The sequence below is a fragment of the Mirounga leonina genome, unplaced genomic scaffold, assembly GCF_011800145.1.
Source record: "Mirounga leonina isolate KUSES-001 unplaced genomic scaffold, KU_Mleo_1.0 Mir_166, whole genome shotgun sequence".
NCBI lineage: Eukaryota > Metazoa > Chordata > Mammalia > Carnivora > Phocidae > Mirounga > Mirounga leonina.
Genome location: NW_023270418.1, coordinates 28,999,916 through 29,025,313, shown reverse-complemented (window position 1 = coordinate 29,025,313; position 25,398 = coordinate 28,999,916). Strand labels below are relative to the sequence as shown.

The following is a 25,398-nucleotide window of genomic DNA, read 5'->3' as shown; positions in this document are numbered from 1 at the left end:
AGTGATTGCTGCACAGAATAACAAAACAACCACGAGGGGCAGTGTCCTGTACAGAGGTCCAGGCCAGCTACAGGAGGATGGACTTTAAAGCCTGGACAAGTGGACAATGATATCAAGGGGAAGATCTGAGAAAGTGTGTTCTAGAAGAGGGAAGAGCACGTACAGAGGCTCCGGAGCACTTGGTATTTGGCAAGATAAGGAAAGCAAACACAGAGTACCTCTTGGTGCAAGAGAGACACAGGACAGCCTCATTCTATAGAAATAAAAAAACCACATCAGTTTAAGCAGGTACAACAGAAGGGTAATAGGAACAAGAGACACAAAGTAGACTCAAGTTAACAAAAATAAAAAGAAATTGATGAGAGAGCCAGAGAGATGAATTAATTACTCACGAACGCAGGATTTGCCATTTGGATTATTAGGGACTCATTTCTTCTCATCATTCAGCTGGAGCATAAATTGCCAAGATCAATACCAATTGGGAGAAGCTAGAAATAGGGAAGAAGGTGATGTTCTTTTATGTGTGTTTTCCCCCAGTAGACCATTGCTGCCAATTTCCATTCCAAGGCAAATAAATGAAGGACTTTAGTGATGAAAAGAGAAACTTTTTGGCTAGGTCTTAATGTGGACTCTCCCTGGTGCCTCACATACTATGGACTTTCCCTATTACCTGTGGGGACACAGGAACCTGTAGAGGCTTCTTATTCAGCAAAAAATAAAATAAAATAAAGTAAAATAAAATGAAATAAAATAAAATAATATCCCACATCATGTATATGGTACCAACAATAAGAGGTATATATTTTTTACCTTCATGTTTTCTCCATAGCAGGTGATGATCATTCTCAGGTGAATCAACGAGCAGTAAACTCAGCCCACAAAGGACTCATTGGAAAGTCAGTGTTGACAAGGAGAAATAGAGGAAACCAAAAGGTCAGGATGCACGTGTAGCTAGGCTGATGTTTTCTCTTCCCAAAAGGGGCTTTAAGTCAGGTCACCAAATGATGCTCAGAAACTAAAGGAATGAAGGAGCCTTCAGTTTGGGTGTTTGTGTGACACTTAATTATGACAAACCATGGTGTATGGGTGAATTTGTACAGATACAGATTTTACCCTGAATACCTTGTGTCATGGGAAAGAGAGAAAGTATTAGGCAAGAGTGTTATATTTGGCCTGTCCTCAGGCTCATGGAAGACCTGAGATATACTCACACCAAGATTTTAGTCATTGAGCCTTGCCATACTTCATAAAAGTAATAACAGTCAGTGAGAACCATCTTTTCTCAGCTATTCATGCATCAGCCAAAAGCCTATGAAGGAGGTTTCTTAAAATTTAAATGATCTTTAAGTGTATTTATTTATTTATTTATTATTTTTTTATGATGTTATGTTAGGCACCATACAGTACATCATTAGTTTTTGATGTAGTGATCCATGATTCTTTGTTTGCATATAACACCCAGTGCTCCAAGCAATACATGTTCTCCTTAGTACCCATCGCTGGGCTAATCCATCCCCCACCCTCCTCCCCTCTAAAACCCTCAGATTGTTTCCCAGAGTCCATAGTCTCTCATGGTTTGTCTCCCCCTCCGATTCCCCCTTCATTTTTCCCTTCCTTCTCCTAATGTCCTCCATGCTATTTCTTATGTTCCACAAATAAGTGAAACCACATGATAATTGTCTTTCTCTGCTTGATTTATTTCACTCAGCATAATTTCCTCCAGTTTCATCCATGTTGATGCAAAAGTTGGGTGTTCATCCTTCTGATGGCTGAGTAATAGTCCCTTATATATATGGACCACATCTTCCCATTTATCTGTTGAAAGGCATCTTGGCTCCTTCCACAGTTTGGTTATCATGGACATTGCTGCTATGAACATTGGGGTGCATATGGCCCTTCTTTTCACTACATCTGTGTCTTTGGGTAAGTACTCAGTAGTGCAATTGTTGGATCATAGGGTAGCTCTATTATTAACATCTTGAGGAACCTCCATACTATTTTCAAAAGTGGCTGTACCAACTTGCATTCCCACCAACAGTGCAAGAGAGTTCCCCTTTCTCCACAACCTCTCCAACATTTGTTGTTTCTTGCCTTGTCAATTTTTGCCATTCTAACTGGTATAAGGTGGTTTTGATTTGAATTTCCCTGATGGCTAATGATGTTGAACATTGTTTCATGTGTCTGTTATCCATTTGTATGTCTTCTTTGGAGAAGTTTCTGTTCATGACTCCTGCCCATTTTGTGACTTGATTATTTGGTTTTTGTGTGTTGAGTTTGAGAAGTTCTTTACAGATCTTGGATATCAGCCCTTTATCTGTAGTGTCATTTGCAAATATTTTCTCCCATTCTGTGGGTTTCCTCTTTGTTTTGTTCACTGTTTACTTTGGTGTGCAGAAGCTTTTTATCTTGATGAAGTCCCAAAAGTTCATTTTTGCTTTTGTTTCCCTTATCTTTAGAGACTTGTGCTGAAAGAAGTGCTGTGGCCGATGTTGAAGAGGTTACCACCTATGTTCTCCTCTAGGATTTGATGGATTCCTGTCTCACATTGAGGTCTTTCATCCATTTACAGTTTATCTTTGTGTATTGTGTAAGAGAATGGTTGAGTTTCATTCTTCTCTATATAGCTGTCCAATTTTCCCAGGACCATTTATTGAAGAGACTGTCTTTTTTCCATTGGATATTTTTTCCTGATTTGTCAAAGATTATTTGACCATAGAGTTGAGGGTCCATGTCTGGGTTCTCTATTCTGTTCCATTGATCTATGTGTCTGCCAAAATTCTCAACAAGATCCTAGCTAATAAGATCCAACAGTACATTAAAAGGATTGTCCATCACGACCAAGTGGGACTTACCCCTGTGATGCAAGGGTGGTTCAACATTCACAAATCAATCAGTGTGATTAGAACACATTACTAAGAGAAATGACAAGAACCATATGGTCCTCTCAATTGATGCAGAAAAAACATTTGACAAAATACAGCATCCTTTCCTGATTAAAACTCTTCATAGTATAGGGATATTCCTCAAGTTCATAAAAACCATCTATGAAAAGCCCACAATGAATATCATTCTCAATGGTGAAAAGCTGAGAGCCTTCCCCTTAAGATCAGGAACACAACAAGGATGCCCACTCTCATCACTATTGTTCAACATAGTACTAGAAGTCCTAGCAACAGTAATCAGACAACAAAAAGAAATAAAAGATATTCAAATAGGCAAAAAAGAAGTCAAACTCTCTCTCTTCGCAAATGACATGATACTTTATGTCGAAAACCCAAATGACTCCACCCCCAAATTACTAGAACTGATACAGCAATTCAGTGATGTGGCAGGATACAAAATCAATGCACAGAAATCAGTTGCTTTCCTATACACTAACAATTTAACAGTAGAAAGAGAAATTAGGGAATCGATTTCATTTACAATAGCACCAAAAACCATAAGATGTCTTGGAATAAACCTAACCAAAGAGATAAAGGATCTATACTCTAGAAACTACAGAACACTTAATGAAAGAAATTGAAGAAGACACAAAAAGATGGAAAAACATTCCATGTTCATGGATCGGAAGAATAAACATTGTCAAAATGTCTATGCTGCCCAGAGCAATCTGTAATTTCAATGCCATCCCGATCAAAATGCCAATGGCATTTTTCAAAGTGCTGGCACAAATAACCCTACAATTTTTATGGAACCAGAAAAGACCCTGAATCACCAAGGAAATATTGAAAAAGAAAACCAAAGCTGGGGGCATCACGTTGCCTGATTTTAAGCTATATTACAAAGCTGTGATCACCAAGACAGCATGGTACTGGAACAAAAACAGACACATAGATCAATGGAACAGAATAGAGAGCCCAGACAAGTGTTTTTCAATTGTGAGTTACTGATATGGATCAACTTAGCAGTATTTGGGGACAAGATACCCACATTTTTTTCCCACTCATTCTGTAAAGCTGGTTCTGCCCCTCACCTGCATGGCTTGGGACATTAACCTCGCATGTTCTTTGGAAGTGAACCTCTTCCTCATTAAGATCATGCCAAAGTCTAGAACTTGGGGAAGGATGGAGTTACTCAGGCCAGAAACATTAGGAAAGGCCCTGGCCTTGGAGACATCTTGAAGGCAGTGAGATGTTGGCTGTTCACAGTATCTAGGCCATTCCTAGACCAGGCCCACTACTTTCCATGGGCCAAGCCTGCTATGGAGATTTCAAGGCTGCATCTCTTTGTACCCAGGGAATAGTCCTGGGATTGTCATAAGACCTCAGAAAAGGGCTGGGCACAGAACAGGTGCTGTGTTCATGGCAGCTGCTAGTGATTCATTTTATAAAATTGAGAAAGCTTTTATGATAAACCCTGAAGGACTACCAGGACCATCAAAGACCACTGGAAACTTGGTTGAACTTCACATTCTCTGAAAGACCTAGAGAAGGTCATGTTGAGATCTGAGGTAAAAGTCCTGTGTTTGAACAAAAAGCACTGTATTTTGATCCATGCTTACTTGGTACTCTTCTGAATTCTTTTTGGAAGAGTTTTATTGAGATATAATTTACACAGAACTTCTCTGTCAAACATATTCCACATACTGTGGTGTATTAATCTTCTCAAAGCCCAGCAGCAATGGGTGTTCATGTTTTCAAAATTCAGTAAAAGATGAATGGCAAACAATAATAGAATGGTCACTTGAGGGAAGGCACTGGAGCAAACATTCTGTGCTCCTAATGTGTAGGAGGATGATGACATTTTTTGGCCCAAAGGGGGTAATTTAGAGTGCAAAAGAGGTCCCAAAATGGATGGCATGCCAGGAGAGCAGCATAAACCAGGATTCTTCTGAGAAAACTGAGATGTGTGGTCACCCTTCCTTGGTTTGCAACCTCTTCTGTAGCTTTCCAGGTGTAATCTGAAGGCAGCCCCAGTACACAGAGTGTAGGGAGAAACCAAAGAAAAGGCTGGCCACTCCGGGTTGTATGTGGCAGGTTTAATGAGCAAGGGATCTTACATAAGAAGGTTGTCTTGGGAAGTCACAAAAAGGGTAAATCTCCACACCCACCTGCCAGAATCAGAAAGTTTACAGAGAGGCCTTAAATGGGTTCAGTCACATACCCAGTTCAGATGGTCTCAACACCAGATCACTCTTTCAAGGCACTGTGCTTGGGGCTGCTTCTGGGAGTGGAGCAGGCAAGTGAAACCTGCATTCCAAGGAAAGGGAGGGTGGTGAGGAGCCTCCAATTGCCTGGGTCCAGCTATGGGTCAACTGGAGGTCATGTCCTCTCCCCCAACACCTCCCCATGAGGTGGGCATATCATTTCTCCCAAGCTTCAGACAGTGTGACAAGAGAGGTCAAGTAAGTTGACCATCAGCTCACACTTGTGGGTGGCAGCCAGGGTAAGGACCCAAGTGTTCTGGCTGAGAAATAGCTCTCAACACTATTGACCTCCTTAGTTTGAATATTATGGATTTTCATCTTATGGCTCAAATGGATTCTTGTGATCTTGACTCACAGAATTGCCATATGTGAACTCCAGGTTGATTTCTGTGTAGGCCCACCAGTTTTCTGCTGAGGTCCTTGCATCCTATGGACTCCCCTTGCCACTGTCCTTGCCTCAGTCCCACTGGGTTAAAACTCCTTATTCCTTCCCAATGGACATCAAAGGCAGCCCTCTTCTTGTCCCCTCTCCTTCACTTGAATCTCTAGGGATCTCCCTTGCCAAGACTCCTTGGCTCTGTGTTAGCTCTCTCCTGACATCTCCAGGATCCTGTTCCCATTGTCTTTTCTCCCTGTTAATGGTCCCACAGTGTACTGCCTGTGCACTTCTGGTCTTTGTGTGAAGGCAGTGATACCGTAGGTGCTTAATTGTTTTGTACCTGCTTTTCAGGACAGATTTTGAATGTATAGAAAGATTTCACTGATTATATTTCATGTTTTATTATTAGGTCTATTTAGAAAGAAGTGCACATTTATTTATTTATTTATTTATTTATTTTTTAATTTTATTATGTTATGTTAGTCACCATACAGCACATCATTAGTTTTTGATGTAGTGATCCACGATCCATTGTTTTCATATAACACCCAGTGCTCCATGCAGTACGTGCCCTCCTTAATACCCATCACCGGGCTAACCAACCCCCCTTCCCCCCTCCCCTCTAAAACCCTGTTTGTTTCTCAGGTCCATAGTCTCTCATGGTTCATCTCTCCCTCCAATTCCCCCCGCCCATTTTTCCCTTTCTTCTCCTAATGTCCTCCATGCTATTCCTTATGTTCCACAAATAAGTGAAACCACAGGATAATTGACTTTCTCTGCTTGACTTATTTCACTTAGCATAATCTCCTCCAGTCCCATACATGTTGATGTAAAAGTTGGGTAGTCATCTTTTCTGATGGCTGAGTAATATTCCATTGTATAGATGGACCACATCTTCTTTATCCATTCGTCTGTTGAAGGGCATCTCAGCTCTTTCCACAGTTTGGCTATTGCGGACATTGCTGCTATGAACATTGGGGTGCATATGGCCCTTCTTTTCGCTACATCTGTGTGTTTGGGGTAAATACCCAGGAGTGCAATTGCTGGGTCATAGGGTAGCTCTATTTTTAACTTTTTGAGGAACCTCCACACTGTTTTCCAAAGTGGCTGTACCAACTTGCATTCCCACCAACAGTGTAAGAGGGTTCCCTTTTCTCCACAACCTCTCCAACATTTGTTGTTTCTTGCCTTGTCAATTTTTTGCCATTCTAACTGGTGTAAGGTGGTATCTCAGTGTGGTTTTGATTTGGATTTCCCTGATGGCTAATGATGATGAACATTTTTTCATGTGTCTGTTAGCCATTTGTATGTCTTCTTCAGAGAAGTGTCTGTTCATCTCTTCTGCTCACTTTTTGACTTGATTATTTGTTTTTTGGGTGTTGAGTTTGAGAAGTTCTTTATAGATCTTGGATACCAGCCCTTTATCTGTAGTGTCATTTGCAAATATCTTCTCCCATTCTGTGGGTTGCCTCTTTGTTTTGTTGACTGTTTCCTTTGGTGTGCAGAAGCTTTTTATCTTGATGAAGTCCCAAAAGTTCAGTTTTGCTTTTGTTTCACTAGCTTTTGGAGATGTATCTTGAAAGAAGTTGCTGTGCCCGATGTCAAAGAGGCTACTGCCTATGTTCTCCTCTAGGATTTTGATGGATTCCTGTCTCACATTGAGGTCTTTCATCCACTTGGAGTTTATCTTTGTGAATGGTGTTGGAGAATGGTTGAGTTTCATTCTTCTGCATGTGGCTGTCCAATTTTCCCAGCACCATTTATTGAAGAGACTGTCTTTTTTCCATTGCATGTTTTTTCCTGCTTTGTCAAAGATTATTTGACCGTAGAGTTGAGGGTCCATATCTGGGCTCTCTATTCTGTTCCATTGGTCTGTATGTCTGTTTTTGTGCCAGTACCATGCTGTCTTGGTGATCACTGATTTGTAATATAGCTTGAAATCAGGCAACGTGATATCCCCAGCTTTGTTTTTCTTTTTCAACATCTCCTTGGCGATTCGGGGTCTTTTCTGATTCCATACAAATTTTAGGATTGTTTGTTCCAGCACTTTGAAAAATGTCATTGGAATTTTGATTGGGATGGCATTGAAGGTATAGATTGCTCTGGGTAGCATAGACATTTTAACAATGTTTATTCTTCCGATCCATGAGCATGGAATATTTTTCCATCTTTTTGTGTCTTCTTCAATTTCTTTCATGAGTGTTTTGTAGTTCCTAGAGTATAGATCCTTTACCTCTTTGGTTAGGTTTATTACAAGGTATCTTATGGTTTTTGGTGCTATTGTAAATGGAATCGTTTCTTTAATTTCTCTTTCTACAGTTGCGTTGTTAGTGTATAAGAAAGCAACTGATTTCTGTGCATTGATTTTGTATCCTGCCACATTGCTGAATTACTGGATGAGTTCTAGTAATTTGGGGGTGGAGTCTTTTGGGTTTACGACATAAAGTATCATGTCGTCTGCAAAAAGAGTTTGACTTCTTCTTTGCCAATTTGAATACCTTTTATTTCTTTTTGTTGTCTGATTGCTGTTGCTAGGACTTCTAGTACTATGTTGAACAACAGTGGTGAGAGTGGGCACCCTTGACGTGTTCCTGATCTTAAGGGAAAGTCTCTCAGCTTTTCCCCATTGAGGATGATATTCGCTGTGGGTTTTTCATAGATGGATTTTATGAGTTTGAGGAATGTTGCCTCTATCCCTATACCCTGAAGAGTTTTAATCAGGAAAGGATGTTGTATTTTGTCAAATGCTTTTTCTGCATCAATTGAGAGGACCATATGGTTCTTCTCCCTCCTCTTATTAATGTGTTCTATCACATTGATTGATTTGCGAATGTTGAACCACCCTTGCATCCTGGGGATAAATCCCACTTGGTCGTGGTGGATGATCCTTTTAATGTATTGTTGGATCCTATTAGCTAGGATTTTGTTGAGGATTTTGGAATCCATATTCATCAGGGATATCGGTCTGAAATTCTCCTTTTTGATGGGGTCTTTGCCTGGTTTGGGAATTAAGGTAATGCTGGCCTCATAGAATGAGTTTGGAAGTTTTCCTTCTGTTTCTCTTTTTTGAAACAGCTTCAGTAGAATAGGTATTATTTCTTCTTTGAATGTTTGGTAGAATTCCCCAGGGAACCCATCAGGCCCTGGATTCTTGTTTTTGGGAGGTTTTTGATCACTGCTTCAATCTCATTACTGGTTATTGGCCTATTCAGGTTGTCAATTTCTTCCTGTTTCAGTCTTGGCAGCTTATAGGTTTCCAGGAAGGCCTCCATTTCATCCAGATTGCTCAGTTTATTGGCATATAGTTGTTGATAATAATTTCTAATAATTGTTTCTATTTCCTTGGTGTTAGTCGTGATCTCTCCCCTTTCATTCATAATTTTATTAATTTGGGTCCTTTCTCTCTTCTTTTGGATAAGTCTGGCCAGTGGTTTATCAATCTTACTAATTCTTTCAAAGAACCAACTTCTAGTTTCATTGATCTGATCTACTGTGTTTCTGGTTTCTAATTCATTGATTTCTGCTCTAATTTTAATTATTTCTCTTCTAATGCAATGGCTTAGGTGTCGTTTGTTGCTTTTTCTCTAGTTCTTTAAGGTGTAGAGTTAGTTGGTGAATTCGGGATTTTTCTGTTTTTTTGAGTGAGGCTTGGATGGCTATGTATTTCCCCCTTAGGACCACCTTTGCAGTATCTCATAGGTTTTGGACCGATGTATTTCCATTCTCATTGGTTTTCATGAATTGTTTAAGTTCTTCTTTGATTTCTTGGTTGACCCAAACATTCTTGAGCAGAGTGGTCTTTAGCTTCCAAGTGTTTGAATTTCTGCCAAATTTTTTCTTGTGATTGAGTTCCAGTTTTAGAGCATTGTGGTCTGAGAATATGCAGGGAATAATCTCAATCTTTTGGTATTGGTTGAGACCTGATTTGTGACCCAGTATATGGTTTATTCTGGAGAAAGTTCCATGTGCGCTCGAGAAGAATGAGTATTCTGTTGTTTTAGGATGGAATGTTCTGTACATATCTATGAGGTCCATCTGGTCCAATGTATCATTCAAAGCTCTTGTTTCCTTGTTGATTTTCTGCTTAGATGATCTGTCCATTGCTGAGAGTGGAGTATTGAGGTCTCCTACAATTAACGTATTGTTATCAATATGACTCTTTATTTTGGTTAACAGTTGGCTTATGTAGATGGCTGCTCCCATGTTGGGGGCATAGATATTTACAATTGTTAGATCTTCTTGTTGGATAGACCCTTTAAGAATGATATAGTGTCCTTCTGTGTCTCTTATTACAGACTTTAGTTTAAAATCTAATTTGTCTGATATAAGAGTTGCTACCCCAGCTTTCTTTTGAGGTCCGCTGGCATGGAAGATGGATCTCCATCCCTTCACTTTCAGTCTGGATGTCTCTTTAGGTTCAAAAGGAGTCTCTTGTAGGCAGCATATGGATGGGTCCTATCTTTTTATCCAATCTGCAACCCTGTGCCGTTTTATGGGAGCATTTAGGCCATTCACGTTGAGAGTGATTATTGAAAGATGAATTAATTGTCATCATGTTGCCTGTGAAGACGTTGTTTTTATAGATTGTCCCTGTAAATTTCTGTTGTAGATCACTCTTGGGGTCTTTCTCCTTTTATAGAACCCCCCTTAATATTTCTTGCAGGGCCGGCTTAGTGGTCACATATTCTTTCAACTTCTGCTGGTTGTGGAAGCTCTGCATCTCTCCATCCATTCTAAATGAAAGCCTTGCCGGATAAAGTATTCTTGGCTGCATGTTCTTCTCATTTAGTACCCTGAATATGTCTTGCCAGGCCTTTCTGGCTTGCCAGGTCTCTGTGGATAGGTCTGACGTTATTCTGATGTTCCTCCCTCTGTATGTAAGGAATCTCTTCCCCCTAACTGCCCTTAAGATGGTTTCCTTGGTTCTAAGATTTGCAAGTTTTACTATTACATGCCGGGGTGTTGGCCTGTTTTCCTTGATCTTAGGAGGGGTCCTCTCTGCCTCTAGGACTCGAATGTTTGTTTCATTCCCCAGATTAGGGAAGTTCTCAGCTACGATTTGCTCAAATACATCTTCTAGCCCTCTCTCTCTCTCCACTCCCTCCGGATTCCAATTATTCTGACATTGGAATGCCTCATGGTGTCACTTATTTCTCTGATTCTATTTTCATGGATTCTGAGTTGTTTTTCCCTGGCCTCCTCTTTTCCCTTTTTATCTATTATATTGTCTTCCAGATCGCTTATTCTCTCTTCTGTCTCAGTTACCCTAGCTGTTAGATTGTCTAGATTGGATTGGATCTCATTGATAGCATTTTTAAGTTCTGTCAAATCACCTTTCATTTCTGCCCTTAGAGACTCTATGTTGCCATTAATTGATTTCTCCATTCTAGCCATTGTCTTCACAATTGCTAGCCTGAATTCCATCTCCGACATCTTGGTTATGTCTGCATCCATTTGTAAATCTGCAGCATAAGTCATAATCTCTGAGTCTTTTCTGTTTTGGGGGTTCCTCCTCTTAGTGATTCTGTTGATGGGAGTTTGAGGGAATGTATTGAGTCCAAATTATTGACCAGAACCCAAGCAAGATGCACATGTTTTCTTGGGACCTTAGGGTTGCTGGTCTCTTGTTTTCCCAGCCTGTCTTCTACGGGAGGGGCCTGCCGCGCTGTTACTGAGGCAACCCTGTTCGGGCGGAGTTGCCCTGCACCCCTGTGGCAGGGGATGGGCTCAGTGGGAATCAGTCTTTGGGGCTTTTGTTCTCTGGCGCCTTTCCCTGGCGACTTTCGCGTGTCTTCCGCGAGTCAGAGCAGAAGAGACCGTTTCCAACCCTCTGCCTCAGAGCAGAGAGATCGCAGTCTGTTCTTCAGTGAGCTCTCCAGGCCACACCGTCTCCATCTCTGTCCGTGCTGCTATAAACTGCAGCGTCCTGGGTTGTGCGCCCCTCCCCAGAGCTCCCAGTCCTGCCTCCAGGTTGGGGCACGTCTCTGCCCTTTGTGCTTCTAAAACCGCCAGCTGCTCCCAGTTCGCATGGCGACCCCGCAGCTCCGGGTTTCCACCCCGGGGGCTGCCCTAAAGTCCTTTCCCCGCCGCTACTGGTCTGTGAGTCTGTGCCCCGTACAGCGTGCGAGGCTGTCACTCACTGGCGGTGTAGGATCCCCATGGCTAGGCTCCCTCCCGCTGCCATTTATCCTCTGATATCTGCCCGGGGAATCACGGCTACCCCCTCCGTACCTCGAAACCAACCGCCTGCGATATTCTGTTTGTAGAGACCCAGATCTTCTTACATCTCAGGCTGGTTTCGTGGGTGCTCAGAGTGGTCTGGTAGATATCCAGCTCAATTCCGGGGACCAGTTGAAATAGGATCCCGTACTCCTCCACCATCTTTCGCCCCTCCCTCGAAGTGCGCATTTAAATTTGAATCTTTAGTGAAGTCAGGGATCAAACCCCACACTAAAACCAGTCACCATCCTGTCATTCTGGTGCTAACACCACCTTGTTTATGTTCCTAGATGAGGACTTCGGTGTCACAATAGGGAGAGGGCTGGCAGAAATAACCATTACCTTGAGCCAATGTAACTTTGATCCAATCTCTCCCGGATCCGTCTGACGACTTGGGGCTGCAAGCCGGATTTGGAAGCCAAGCCAGGATCAGTTGTTTCCTCCAGTGAATTGTCCTTGGCTCATTCACCAAAACCCTGATTTTTACACAACTTGACATTGCCAAGAAATGTGTAATTTGGCATTTAATCCCCATTTACCCATTACGATTCATATGGATCATTAGATATCTACACCATTATCTTCTATGTTGAGTTAGTAATTTTCCCTCCACTATGTGCCCAACTTTTCTTGCTACCTGTAGAAACGCACAGTTGTAAAGCTCTGGTCCTCAGGGGAATGACAAGGAGGATATGGCAGAACTGATATAAGTATTTGTACTAGGAGAGTACAATGATTTTCTACTGAAACTGACTGACTCTCTCCTTCCTTCTATATTGTAGGCATTTTTCAATGTCTGGAGATGTTGTGGGTGTCCCCACAGGGTAGGTGGTATGCTAATGGCATCAGGTGAGTAGAGACTAGTGCTCTTCTTAAGCAACCTGGGATGCTTAGGACATTTACTCAAAAAGGACTTTTTCATCCTCAAATGTCAATAGAGCCTTGGTTGAGAAACTCAGTGTTAGAGAAATCACTAAAAGCATTTGCCCTGTGGCAAAATATCAGTAGTGTTAGGTATCCTCCCACTAAGTGGACAGTGAGTGGAGCCCCAGTGCAGACAGATGCCAGCAGGACTGAGGGCATCTGTGTCATCGAGTGCACAGATCTCATCTTGTTTTTGTTCACAGAGGGCCTTGCTTTCTCCATTCTGTCATCCACATCCTCTTTGTCCTTCAAAATCCAACTCAGTCTTCACCTCTTCCCAAAGTCTTCCTTCAGAGAGAATGTTCAGCGATAAGGGCTTTGTTCTTGGTGGAATGTCTTACGGCCTTTGAATTCTATGGTAGAATCTCAATCTCAGGGATATATTGGTATCTTTTTCACTTCTTTTATGTCTTGTCATTTGAACATTTTTTTTTAAAGATTTTATTTATTTATTTGAGACAGAGAGAATGAGAGAGACAGAGAGCACATGAGAGGGGGGAGGGTCAGAGGGAGAAGCAGGCTCCCTGCTGAGCAGGGAGCCCGATGCGGGACTTGATCCCGGGACTCCGGGATCATGACCTGAGCCAAAGGCAGTCGCTTAACCAACTGAGCCACCCAGGCACCCCTTGTCATTTGACATGATAATTAATTCCTTAAGGAAATCCATTAATTCTTCCAATAAAATACATAAATTGCTCCTATGTTTGGTGCAGTGTAGATTCATAGTTGACCTGAGATAATTTGCTGAATCATAACATAGTTTTGGTCAAATTTTTCTCTAACGAATTTTTTTTGCCTCTTCTCTCTTGTCCTTTCTTTTCATTTATCACAACTTCTTGTTTTTTTCAAAATTTTCATCTTATTTTTTTTAAGTTTACTGATTTTTAGTAATCTGTACACCCCACATGGGGTAGAATTCATGATCCAGAGATCAAGTGTCACATACTCTTATGACTACACCAGCCGGGTGCCCCTCAAAATTTTCCTTTTAAAATGGTGATATGGAAGCACTGTTGAAAAAGGAAACTATTGAAAACAGCTTCCATTGAGAAGCGCTGGAGCCTTCCCTATTCTTATCCACGCCACGTGGCCTCATACTCCTCTACAACTTCTTTCACTGTGTCTCCTGGTTTTGCTGTGTTCTTTTTTTTTTTAATTTTTAAAATTTTTTTTTATTTTAAGATTTTTTATTTATTTATTTGAGAGGGAGAATGAGAGAGAGAGCAGGAGAGGGAGGAGGGTCAGAGGGAGAAGCAGACTCCCTGCCGAGCAGGGAGCCCGATGCGGGACTCGATCCCGGGACTCCAGGATCATGACCTGAGCCGAAGGCAGTTGCTTAACCAACTGAGCCACCCAGGCGCCCCTTGCTGTGTTCTCAATATTGTTTTAAACTCTTCTCTACTGATTCATCCATAAAAACCTAAGTTTTATCCTGCATTGACTGGATTTCATGCCTTATCTTTTCTCATCTATTCCTTCTTTTTGGTAAAGCATATCCTCCCATACCTTCTGAGAAAAAGCTCACTGGAGATAAAACTTTTGAAGATTTGCACTTCCAAAATCTCCATTTTTCTTCATGGTTAAGTGATAGTTGACTTCATATAGAATTCCATTCATATACAATTACAGGTTGCAGCCTCTGAATTTTTTTTTTTTTTGGAATTTCATTACTTCTTTATTGTGGATTGTCACTCTAACTGTTTACCATTGAATTACTATAAACGTTTCTTTTTTTTTTTTCCATGCAGAACATGCCCTCTTTAATACCCATCACCAGGCTAACCCATCCTCCCACCCCCCGCCCCTCTAGAACCCTCAGTTTGTTTTTCAGAGTCCATCATCTCTCAGGGTTCATCTCCCCCTCCGATTTCCCCCCCTTCATTCTTCCCCTCCTGCTATCTTCTTCTTCTTCTTCTTCTTCTTTCTTCTTCTTTTTTTTTAACATATAATGTATTATTTGTTTCAGAGGTACAAATCTGTGATTCAACAGTCTTGCACAATTCACAGTGCTCACCATAGCACATACCCTCCCCAATGTCTATCACCCAGCCACCCCATCCCTCCCACCCCCCACCACTCCAGCAAACCTCAGTTTGTTTCCTGAGATTAAGAATTCCTCATATCAGTGAGGTCATATGATACATGTCTTTCTCTGACTGACTTTGCAGCCTCTGAATTTTTAATCTAACTTTTGTGTCTTCCAGTCTTGTGTTGAATCAATTTTTATTCTCCATTCTTAGATATGACCTAGTGTTTCCTTCTGAAAAACAAAACAAAACAAAACAAAACACCTTTTTCTGAGTGGTGTTAAAAGAATCACAGAAATGTGTTTTGAGGTGAGGAGTGAGTGGGTTATTCAATTTTGTATTATTCATTTCTAGGAAATTTTCTTGTCCTATTGCTTTATTTTCTTCCCACTGTGTTCTGTCTCATTCTGCATATCTGTTAGTTAGATGTCATGGATCGATGCTTTAACATGCTTTTCCATTCTCTCATATTTGTGTTCTTTATCCTTTCCAATACATATACACTACTTATGTTTCATGATTTTGCTTTGAGTTCCAACTCATTCTTATTTTTTTCCAGAGGTTATATTTTTAATTGTTCCAGATCTCTGTTTTACTTGGGATATTTTTAAGCCATGAGGAGATGAAGAGATCTTGGTAACCTGGACTTTCTGAAGACCCATGAAAGGATCCACAGGAGAAAGATCTGCCTGGCCCAGAGAATCTACACTAAATGCAAAAGAATATGAGTAAGTTAAGAACTTTCTTGTCTCTTGTCTCACCTAATTTTAGGCCTTAACTCTGCCAGAAATTATGGTTAGTAGCCAGGAGTGAAAACATAAGAATGAAAGAAAGGAGAAGTCTTAATCTGAATCAATGTGAGGTTTTGATTATTATACAGGCCTGAATATGCTAATTTCAGAATGGAGACATTAGACTTCATATCCCAGGAAATGGAGAACCTTTGAAGGTTTGCTTGAAATAAGCCATGGAAAAAGCAGGGCTTTGTGTTCAGAGTGTTGACTTTTTATAGAGAGTAAGATGGATGCAGGGAGAAGCCATTCGAGGAGGAGTCCCTGGGCAGAGAGTGGTAATCTGTGTCCAGGGGAACAAATGGGAGGCCTCAAAGACAAAGTCAAAAGACTCTGCATACATTCATCCTTTGTGCTTGGTTAAACACAGTTGTGAGTTGAGCCAGAGTTACTAGAAAATTAGGCATATGTCAACAAAGAAAAATCTAGGAGGCGAATCAAACAGCGAGTTGGCACCAGACGTTATTTGACTTTGAGGTGTCAGCAACTCTGGAGGAGTATGTCCAGTGGAGATTGAACTAGAGGCCTGGCTCCAATTTAGTTATCTTTCTGCTGCGTCAGGGAGCTATAGCCTGAGGAGTCTCTGTGTGTGCATATGTGCATGTGTGCGTGTGTGTGTGTGTGTTTGGTAAAATATACATAAGATAAAATTTATTATTTAAACTTTTTAAATGTACAATTCCACTGCATTAAGTACATTCACAAAGTTGTAATGGCTACTCATTTGCAGAAGTCATCTCAAACAGAAACTCTGTACTCAGTAAATAGTCACTCTATAAACTTCTCTCCTCCCAGCCCTGCCTTTGCAGTCTTGCTTTGTCTCACCTCACATTCTGTAGCAGCAGCTCATGAAGGACTATTTCCTGTATGAGACCTTAATTTTATTAGTTTTATAACAGAGGAACTAATGGATACCCTTGAAATGAGCAGGATTGAAGGTTTACAGAAGTAGCTAAGGAAAGGTCTCAAGGCAGGGGTTGACTGGCTGGCAGAGTGGGAAGAGCATGGGACTCTCGATCTCGGGGTCATGAGTTCGAGCCCCACATTGGGTGTACAGATAACTTAAATAAGAATAAAACTTAAAATAAAACACAAAATGTCTCATGGTGACCACCACGGTGATGCTGGGGGTTCTCTGAGTATCACGGAGATTCTTGTCCTCCTCCCCCCATTGACGGGCACCTGCCTCTCCAGTCACTGGGCCACTGACCCTTAAAGGAGGTGGGGATGAAGAAATGAGGACTGCATGGGTTCTGCCTGCAGAGATATCTGTATTTTGGTCCCAGTGGCCGTGGCAAGCAGTCTGGGCATCAGTTGCTTTTGAAATCTTCCGAACTGATCTAACACAGAGCCAGGGTTGAGGAACACTGGAGGAAGACATTCTTCATCTCCACATTCAATGGTGGTATCAATCTTTTACCTTCCTGGCTGCTAATAGGGACTAAGAGAGACAGGACATGTAAACCTTCCAGGATAATGACTAGCCCATAAGAGTGCTCAGTGAATGTAAATGCTTAGTATTTTAGAAATGACAATGGTGATTGATAAAATTTGTTGTTTTACATTATTAATTTATCCAAAACCACTCTGTGATATGAATAGTCTATCAGAGAAAGGCAAAGTGATAACAGAAAGATCTGTGTGTGTGTGTGTGTGTGAGTGTGATATTGTGTATTTCTGGGTTTGTGTGTGTGTGATTGTAAAACTGTGTACTGTGTGTGTTGTTGAGGGTGAAATGTGTGTCTGTGTACAAAGATTTGTTTCAGGGTGTGTGACTCAGAGAGAGCTTCACGAAGAGGAGACGGGAAATGGACCTTGCAGGTGAGGTTGTAGGCTGTCCTATTCAGGCAGGACATAGAGGCAAAGAGAACTCCACCTCCCTGGTACAATCGAGTGACTCAGGGTGATACATGAGTGAATGGCATGCAGACAAATATGGCTGAGCATAGAGTCCTGGGTGGTCAGGGATTGAGGCTAAGGAGCGCCCAGGGGTGGAGCCATGAATGCCCTTGTGTGCAATGCAAATGGTGGGCCTTGATCCTCCCAGCAGTGTGTCTGCAGTCTGAGCATCTCAGTTTTCTTTTCTTTTTTTTTTAAAGATTTTATTTATTTATTTGAGAGTGAGAAGGAGAGAGCATGAGAGGGGGAGGGTCAGAGGGAGAAGCAGGCTCCCTGCCGAGCAGGGAGCCCGATGCGGGACTCGATCCCGGGACTCCAGGATCATGACCTGAGCCGAAGGCAGTCGCTTAACCAACTGAGCCACCCAGGCGCCCCGAGCATCTCAGTTTTCAAGAGCTCCATAATCCTTGTGTCCACTGAGCATAGTATGTAACTTGAATACGGAATGTATTTCACAAAAGGGGGCCAATTTGAGTGTCCATATTTCTAGATGTGTTAAAAATTTGTTATAAAGGCATTGCTAATAATTGATAATAGTAGATAGCTGTTACCTTCTATTTCTCAGTCAAGAGGTAGTATCACTTTCTGACTATAATTTGAGAGTTGGGTGTAACATTCAAAAACTCCTCTTACTCAAAAGGTGTGGAAACATGTAACCTTTAGTAATTCGTGGTTGTAGGAGTGAGATCAGAGTCACAGTTGGAAGGGAGGGTCACTTTGGTGTCAATGAGGAATATGTATTGCAGGAAAGTATGGCAGAGCCCAGGGAGCCACATAGGAAAATAGACCCAAGCCAGGCAGGACAGGACTGGTGTGTGATGATGGCTGTGGGGATGAAAAGGAGGGGCAGCTCAGAAGTAAGGCTGTGAAAGCAGTAGGAGCAGAATTCAGTGAACTCTTGGATGTCAGGGGGATGTGAAAACAGTAAACTTATAAAGCTCCCCAAAAGATACCCGCATCTTAATCCCTGCAACTTGCAATGCTACCTTCATGGTAGAAAAGGACTTTGTCAATGTGATAAAACTAGACTCTGACATGGCCTTATTGTCCTGAATTTTTGTGATTGTCCTCTACATGAAACCCCATATATCTTAAAGATTCTATTATTTATTTATTTATTTGAGAGAGAGAGAGAGAGAGACCTAGTGCCTGAGTAGAGGAAGGGGTGGGGGAGGTGCAGAGGGAGAGGGAAAAGCAGACTCCCCTCAGAGCAGGGAGCTGGAAGCAGGGATGGATCCTGGGATCCAGGATCATGCCCTGAGTCGAAGGCTGAGCCACCCATGCGCCCCACAACCCCATATATTTTATATGAAAAAGACAAAGGGAGATTGACAGGCACAGAAAAAGAGAAAGCAGTGTGACCTCATAGGGCAGAGATCAGAGTGATGGGACACAAGATAAGGAATGATGGTTTCCAGCCATCAAAGCTGGAAGCAACCATGACTAGATTTTCACCTCAATCTTCCAGAGGTAGCGTGGCCCTCCTGACACAATAATTTCTTTTCTTTTTTTTTTTTTTAAAGTGGGAGAGGGAGAAGCAGGCTTCCCGCTGAGCAGGGAGCCCGATGCGGGACTCGATCCCAGGACCCTGAGATCATGACCTGAGCTGAAGGCAGACGCTTAACGACTGAGCCACCCAGGCGCCCTGACACAATAATTTCTGCAAAGTGTTACAGATTTTGAATCCTGTCATCCAAATGTTGAGAAAATAATTGGTGTCAGCCACTAAACGTACGGTAGTGTTTTGCAGCAGCCAGTGGAAACTAATCAGGTGCCTCATGGCTTGGAGTCTATTGAGAAAGGAAGGCTCATGGACGGTAGAGCAGGCTGCTGGCAGGCAATGTGTACAGTTTTACACATTCACCTGAAGTAACTGTGGAGTCCTGTATGGAGTTTTCCAGATGGCAGCTGGATACTCTTTCTGGAGCTCTCAGGAGAATGTGAGGGAAAAAGCATTAACCTGTTGATGAGTTGTCTAGGTGTCGGGCAATGTGCATGTGCAGACTCAAAAAGAGTAACTGAAGGGTGAACCCTGGAGATTCACTAAAAATTGAGAAGTAGATGGAAAACAAAGTATACCAGAGAATTCATAACATTGAATCCAGAGTGAAGGTGTGAGGACCAAGTAGGTTTTTGTGGTTGTGATAAGGACACAATATTAGTGATGCTGCTGGTTGAGAACCACGTTGAGAATTAGGCTGTGGGTATCCTTCTTACAAAACCATAGCAGGAATTTTTTTTTTTTTTATCATTTATTACCTTGAAACTTCATTTTTGCTGGTGGCCATGTGAATGGGAAATCTATAAAGTGATGCAGGACAATTCCTGAGCAAATATTTCCTCTTTTGGTCCCTGCTCCCCAGGCTGCCATGGGTAACTGGACATTAGGTCTCTGAAATTAACTACTGACAACACCCAATGTCCACTGCATGACAAAGAGCACCCCAACTCAAGGCTGGAGACTGTGGGATAATAAGAAGACATTTATAGTAGTGCAGAGCAAGTGATTTATTGAAGCAAGATGTTGAAACCTTTACATTTTCCAGAAGAATAAGTGATAATTGCAAGACAGACATACTGTATATAAGGTTCATATGAGACATTTTTTCAGGATTTCCCCCTGAAACAGATAAAAGAGAGAGAAGTTCAGTTATGCTGTTCCTGGGGATGACACCTTAACACAGACTCTACTCATAAGACATTGTCTGTGAAATTTGAACCAACAAAAGGCAAGTAGAATGGGCACAAGACAGGAAACCAGGGAGGATGGTAAACTAAATACACCTGACACAATTACAACAAACGATGCAAATCAGGAAAAATCCATTTTCATAGTCTGGCAAATAAAGCCTGAGGTGACCCAAGAGTAAGAATCATGTTTCTAATGGAAGGAGGAGCAACCCAGTATTTTTTTCTCTGCTATCCCAGGGTGGAGGACTCTAATTTTTCACTGCAGTGGGAAGACTGGGGTGAGAGATTGGAACAGGGGTGGGAGGGGACTTTGGGAATACTGCTTTCAGGAGAGTCCCAGGTTCATGGTGTGTAAATTCAACCAGATGGCACATGTCTTCTTAGCACTGAAAACCCAGCCTCCATGGGCATTTATGACTGAATCTGATGAGCCAAATCCAGCATTGGATGGGCTGAGAGACACCTTTAACTATCTTATTTCTAGACAAAGATATAATTTAAGTGTTTTACCCTCACATGTGACTACAGGAGATAGAGGAAGGAGGGTTTCTGGACATGGGTACGATAAGGGTGAGCACTGTAAGCAGGTAGTGGTGAAGTGGGCTGAGGTAGGGGGGTAGGTCTTGGCTCTGCAGAAGCTGGCAGAGTGCCCAGCCAGCTGCCCTCCATGCTGACAGAGGACCAGGTTCCCTCCCTTCCAGCTGTCTCCCCATTCAACACTCCCAACATGCCCATGGGATTCTGCTGTGACTGTGTCCACTCAGAGGGGGAGAACTCGCCCTCAGGAAAGCTTCCAAGTAAGGAGGCAGTCAGGCTTTGGCCCTTCAACATCACTGTTTGGGGCTCCTGGTGTACTTTCCCTCAGGACACTATGGGGAACCTGGCACCCAGGGAAGTGACCTGAAGAGGAGGAAGGTGCCCAGATGCTCCAGGCTGCCTTAGTGTAGCTCCCCAGGTGTAATGTCATCCACCCTGTGGCCACCTTTCATCCTATCAGTGGTGAGCAAGGAGGAAGATAACTCCACCACCTGTGCCCCTGACAGAGCAGCACCCTTACCGCCCTCCTGGCTGCTCAGCTGAGGAGAAGCCTCTATGCACAAAGAAGAAAGGAATTACCAATGTGTTTGCAATTAGTATTCTATTCCCAAGGAATATTTTATCTGTGCAGGACTTCACTTCCAACTTGGCCTCAATGACTTCTTGAGATGCGTTAAATTTCCTAACTGTTTTCTTGTAGATGGCTGCAGGTTGAAGGAGAAAGCTCAACAAATCATCTACTAAGGCTGGACAGGCAAACGCATTGGCTGGTGAAGAAAAAGAAATACAATCGTTATATTGGAAATCACATTTCCCCCATGGCTTCCTGATGTTAGAACTAGACAGAAACCCAAAAGGTTGTATGATCTCATCCCATTATAGTGCCAAGGACAATGGGTGAATAGGGAAACTGTGACTTCATACTCAAGAGCAAACAGAGGAGCTAAGACTAGAATATCAGCTTACTGATCCTTAGTTCAGTTTTTATCCTTTTTAAATCACATTCCCTCCTTTCCAAAACTCTCCTGGTTTGATGGAATTTACTTTCTTTATAATTCACACAATTAGGTTTTGCCTGAATAGAATGACATCTTGTTTTTGTCTTGGATTTTGGGTTAGAGGAGATTTTAAAATCAATTTTTAACTGAATGGAAGAGTCAGATCTTTCCAGAGAGCAGAGAAGCCGTGGGTCAATCTGCAGAAGAGCAGGTCACACTCTTTATATGGTGGAAGATGACAGCTTGAGACTAAAGAATTGGATTATGTCATTGGATGCAGATATGGTTAAAAAGCTAAATTCATACATACAAACAAAACCCCCAGGTAATCAGTTTGAACACATTTGAAGCTTATACACAAAGTTATGACTGGCTTTTTTATTCCTGCACGGATGGACAGAATTCCTTAGAGAGGGTGAGAGACAGGGAATGGGGCTCTTTCCTAACTCCAATGGAACTGTGGCGAGACTTAAAGTGACCACTTTTCTTAATGTGGATTCTCTAACAATCCACATCTTTGTAACCATGCTGTAGCCAGGGAAGTACCCTATTAGGATCTTTTCTGACCCCTGATCAGATGTCAAACTATGCAAAGAATTTGAGAGGTTTACATCAGAGGCAATAGAGGGAAAGAGGAGGATGTTTAGATAGATGAAATAAAGATGGAAGAAGACTTGGGTCAGTATCAAGGATAAGAAGAAATACAAAAATATTGTGGAATAGATAGCCAGAATTAATCTAGATAAACAGAAATCCCATTCCTCAGAGTGTACTCATTCTATTACAAAATACTGGGAGCACTCCGAAGAAAACCAGGAGGACTGGTAGATATGGTGAGATCTACTCACTAGCAGATTTAGTGAGTGCTGCTCATTCCCAGAGCTGCCTTGAAGATTTATTATCAGAGACTAAGAGAACACTAGCACTTCTGGAAGTGAGAACTCTCCCCAAACCGTTCCAGCTGTAACATTTAAGTCTGAATCCATGAGTGAAAATGCTGTGGACTCAACTGGCACCTGAAAAACTCTGGGAAGGAGAATGTCTGGAAACTACTAGACATCAGCCTGTAGCCAAACCTAGAGCCTTGTCACAGTTAATCTCAGTTCATTGCTATAGCTACTCTAGTGGTATCTGTCAAACCCAAGGATGAGAAGAGACTTGAAGAGATTAAACATTTTGTTGAAGGCCAAAGCACTGGTAAGTGGCAAGGCCATGATTCACACTAAATCTTTTGACCTCTTGCTTCTGAAATACACATCGCAGATAAGGAGAGAGGCTTCAGTGGAAAACTCTTAAAATTTGCCCACAAGAATTTGTTGTAAAACTTCCAGGTTGTTGTAACTGACAAAAAGAACCTTGAGCTTGGGAGATGAGGTGGGGAGGAGGAGGGCTAGTACACAAGTGTAGGAAAAAGAGGAGAGCCACTTAAGTTCACCTAGTTCAGAGAAGGGTACTCACCAGGGCTGGTGCCTGACTGATGAGAAATGATACTCACCCTCATAGCAGTAAAGAGCCAGAATGACCAGCAGGACACTCAGGAACAACCTCATTTTGTATTTTCCTGAGTTTTCAGCTTTATTGAAAGGTGAGCAATTAGGAGCTGAATTCAGGAGACTGGGGAGCCCAGAGCTACTTATACCTAGAGAGCCTCCCTGGTGCTGCCCAAATAAACATGTGGTTAGGCCATGGGCCTGGCTTCCAGCCCTAGCTTCCTCATTGAGTGCTCATGCCATCCATCAGTGTCACAGACTCCAATGACTTCGTCAAAATTCCTGTTCATAGCACTGCTGGCTGCATGCACCTCTCCTTTGTAGCAAAAATGGAGGTTGTAGTTTTACAAATCTATAGTCAGTTAATTGATGCAAGCCTGCCCGCCCCCCCTCCCCCCCCGCCCCCGGGCATTAGCTCCTGACATGCTGGGTCAACTTCTGGTTTTGCTCATCTTTACTTAGCATAATGCCTGGCATACAGGAAAGGAAAAGCAAATATACTTGGGATAAATGATGAATATGAATCACCAAACAACTAAACTTGGTTAAGGTGTATCTTCAGTGTGAATAGATGCCCGGTATGCCAAGTATCCCTTTGGGCAGGTGAGGGAGAAAGGTTAGTAGCATAGTGACCCCAGTGAGAAGAATGAGTGGTTTTCGGTATCCCAAGAGAAGACAATGCCAAGAGGAAGACTACCTCCACAATACTAATTTCCTATTCTAAGCTAATATTTTAAAAAATATCAAAAGATATTTAAAATCAAATCAGGCGCTATATGGAGAAAAAGAAGCTCCTCATTAGTTTTACTTGTCAACTGGAAGGATCACACCTCGGTGTCATCAGGATCCAGGCAATAGATCTCCCCATACTGGCTCTTCCTCTGCCTCTCTCCAATTATGAGCATTCTGCTCTGTGGAAACACAGGGGAGCTGTGGAAAATTCTTACTAAAGGCATGGGAAGGTCAGTCTGGTTATCCAGAGGAGCATATGGGAGAGCCATTCAAGTGTATATAGAATTTTGACTTGAAGAAATGGCTGGAGGAGGGATCCCAAGGAACAGCATGAGGGGAGACAAGAGGGCATAAACCATGTTCCTTGGGAATATCAGGTACCTAGGTTACCCTGAAACATACAATACATACAACAGTGCATGGTGGCAGAAGAAAGGCATTGTGACTGGAGAGACAGGATGGGCCAAATCAAGGAGAGTTTCCATTGTACTCTGTGGGATGTGGGGGCAGAATGGTGGGTGGGGTGAGACACATCTAGGTTTATTGGCACTAGTGTTTTCATGCTGGGTTTTAGATCTCTCACCAAAATCACATGGGTTTTTCACACCTATTATGATGGCTACTGTAAAAAAAAGAGAGAGAGAGAAAGAACAAGTGTTGGCAGGGATGTGGAGCAATAGGAACCCTTGTGCATTTTGGTGGGAATGTAAAATGGTGCAGCCTCTGAGGAAAAAAGCCTCGAAATCCCTCCAAAAATTAAAAGGAAAGTTAATATGGTCAATTGAGTTCACCTCTCAGTACCTGTGCAAAAGAATCGAAAGCAGGATCTCAAACACATATTTACATACCCATATTTATAGCAGCATTATCCACAATAGCCAAAAGGTGGAAAGAACCCAGTGTTCATGGGTAGATGAATAGATAAAGAAAATATGGTACATACATATAATGTAGGATTATTCACATTCAGCCATATAAAACAAGGAAAGCTTGTCAAGTGCTACAGCATGAGTGATACTTGAGGACTGTAGACTAAGGGAAAGAAGCCAGTAAAAAGAGAAAATAGATCAATGGAACAGAATAGAGAGCCCAGAAATGGACCCTCAACTCTATGATCACCTAATCTTCAACAAAGCAGGAAAGAATGTCCAATGGAAAAAAAAGTCTCTTCAACAAATGGTGGTGGGAAAATTGGACAGCCACATGCAGAAGAATGAAACTGGACCATTTCCTTACACCGCACACAAAAATAGACTCAAAATGGTTGAAAGACCTAAATGTGAGACAGGAGTCCCTCAAAATCCTAAAGGAGAACACAGGCAGCAACCTCTTCGACATCAGCAGCAGCATCTTCTTCCTAGAAACATTGCCAAAGGCAAGGGAAGCAAGGGCAAAAATGAACTATTGGGACTTCATCGAGATAAAAAGCTTTTGCATAGCAAAAGAAACAGTCAACAAAACCAAAAGACAACCGACAGAATGGGAGAAGATATTTGCAAGTGACATATCAGATAAAGAGCTAGTATCCAAAATCTATAAAGAACTTATCAAACTTAACACCCAAA

At 42.1% G+C, this 25,398-nt stretch overlaps 1 protein-coding gene across 1 annotated transcript; it reads right to left on the bottom strand.

Annotated features, from left to right (window-relative positions):
- Window positions 1-20,441: 20,441 nt before the first annotated feature.
- Window positions 20,442-23,161, bottom strand: LOC118015628 (secretoglobin family 1D member 2-like). The gene is made up of 2 exons (XM_035012369.1): window positions 23,107-23,161; window positions 20,442-21,380 (listed from the first exon to the last, which is right to left on the bottom strand). The coding sequence occupies exons 1-2, from the start codon at window positions 23,159-23,161 to the stop codon at window positions 21,130-21,132; spliced, it is 306 nt and encodes a 101-aa protein (XP_034868260.1). The 3' UTR covers window positions 20,442-21,129.
- Between the last annotated feature and the right edge of the window lie 2,237 nt (window positions 23,162-25,398).

Coding starts and splice junctions, on each gene's coding strand:
- LOC118015628 (XM_035012369.1), bottom strand. CDS start 23,161: ATGAGGTTGTTCCTGAGTGTCCTGCTGGTCATTCTGGCTCTTTACTGC. Junction 21,381..23,106: donor GGCTCTTTACTGCTATGAGG/GTGAGTATCATT, acceptor TTTCTTCACCAG/CCAATGCGTTTGCCTGTCCA.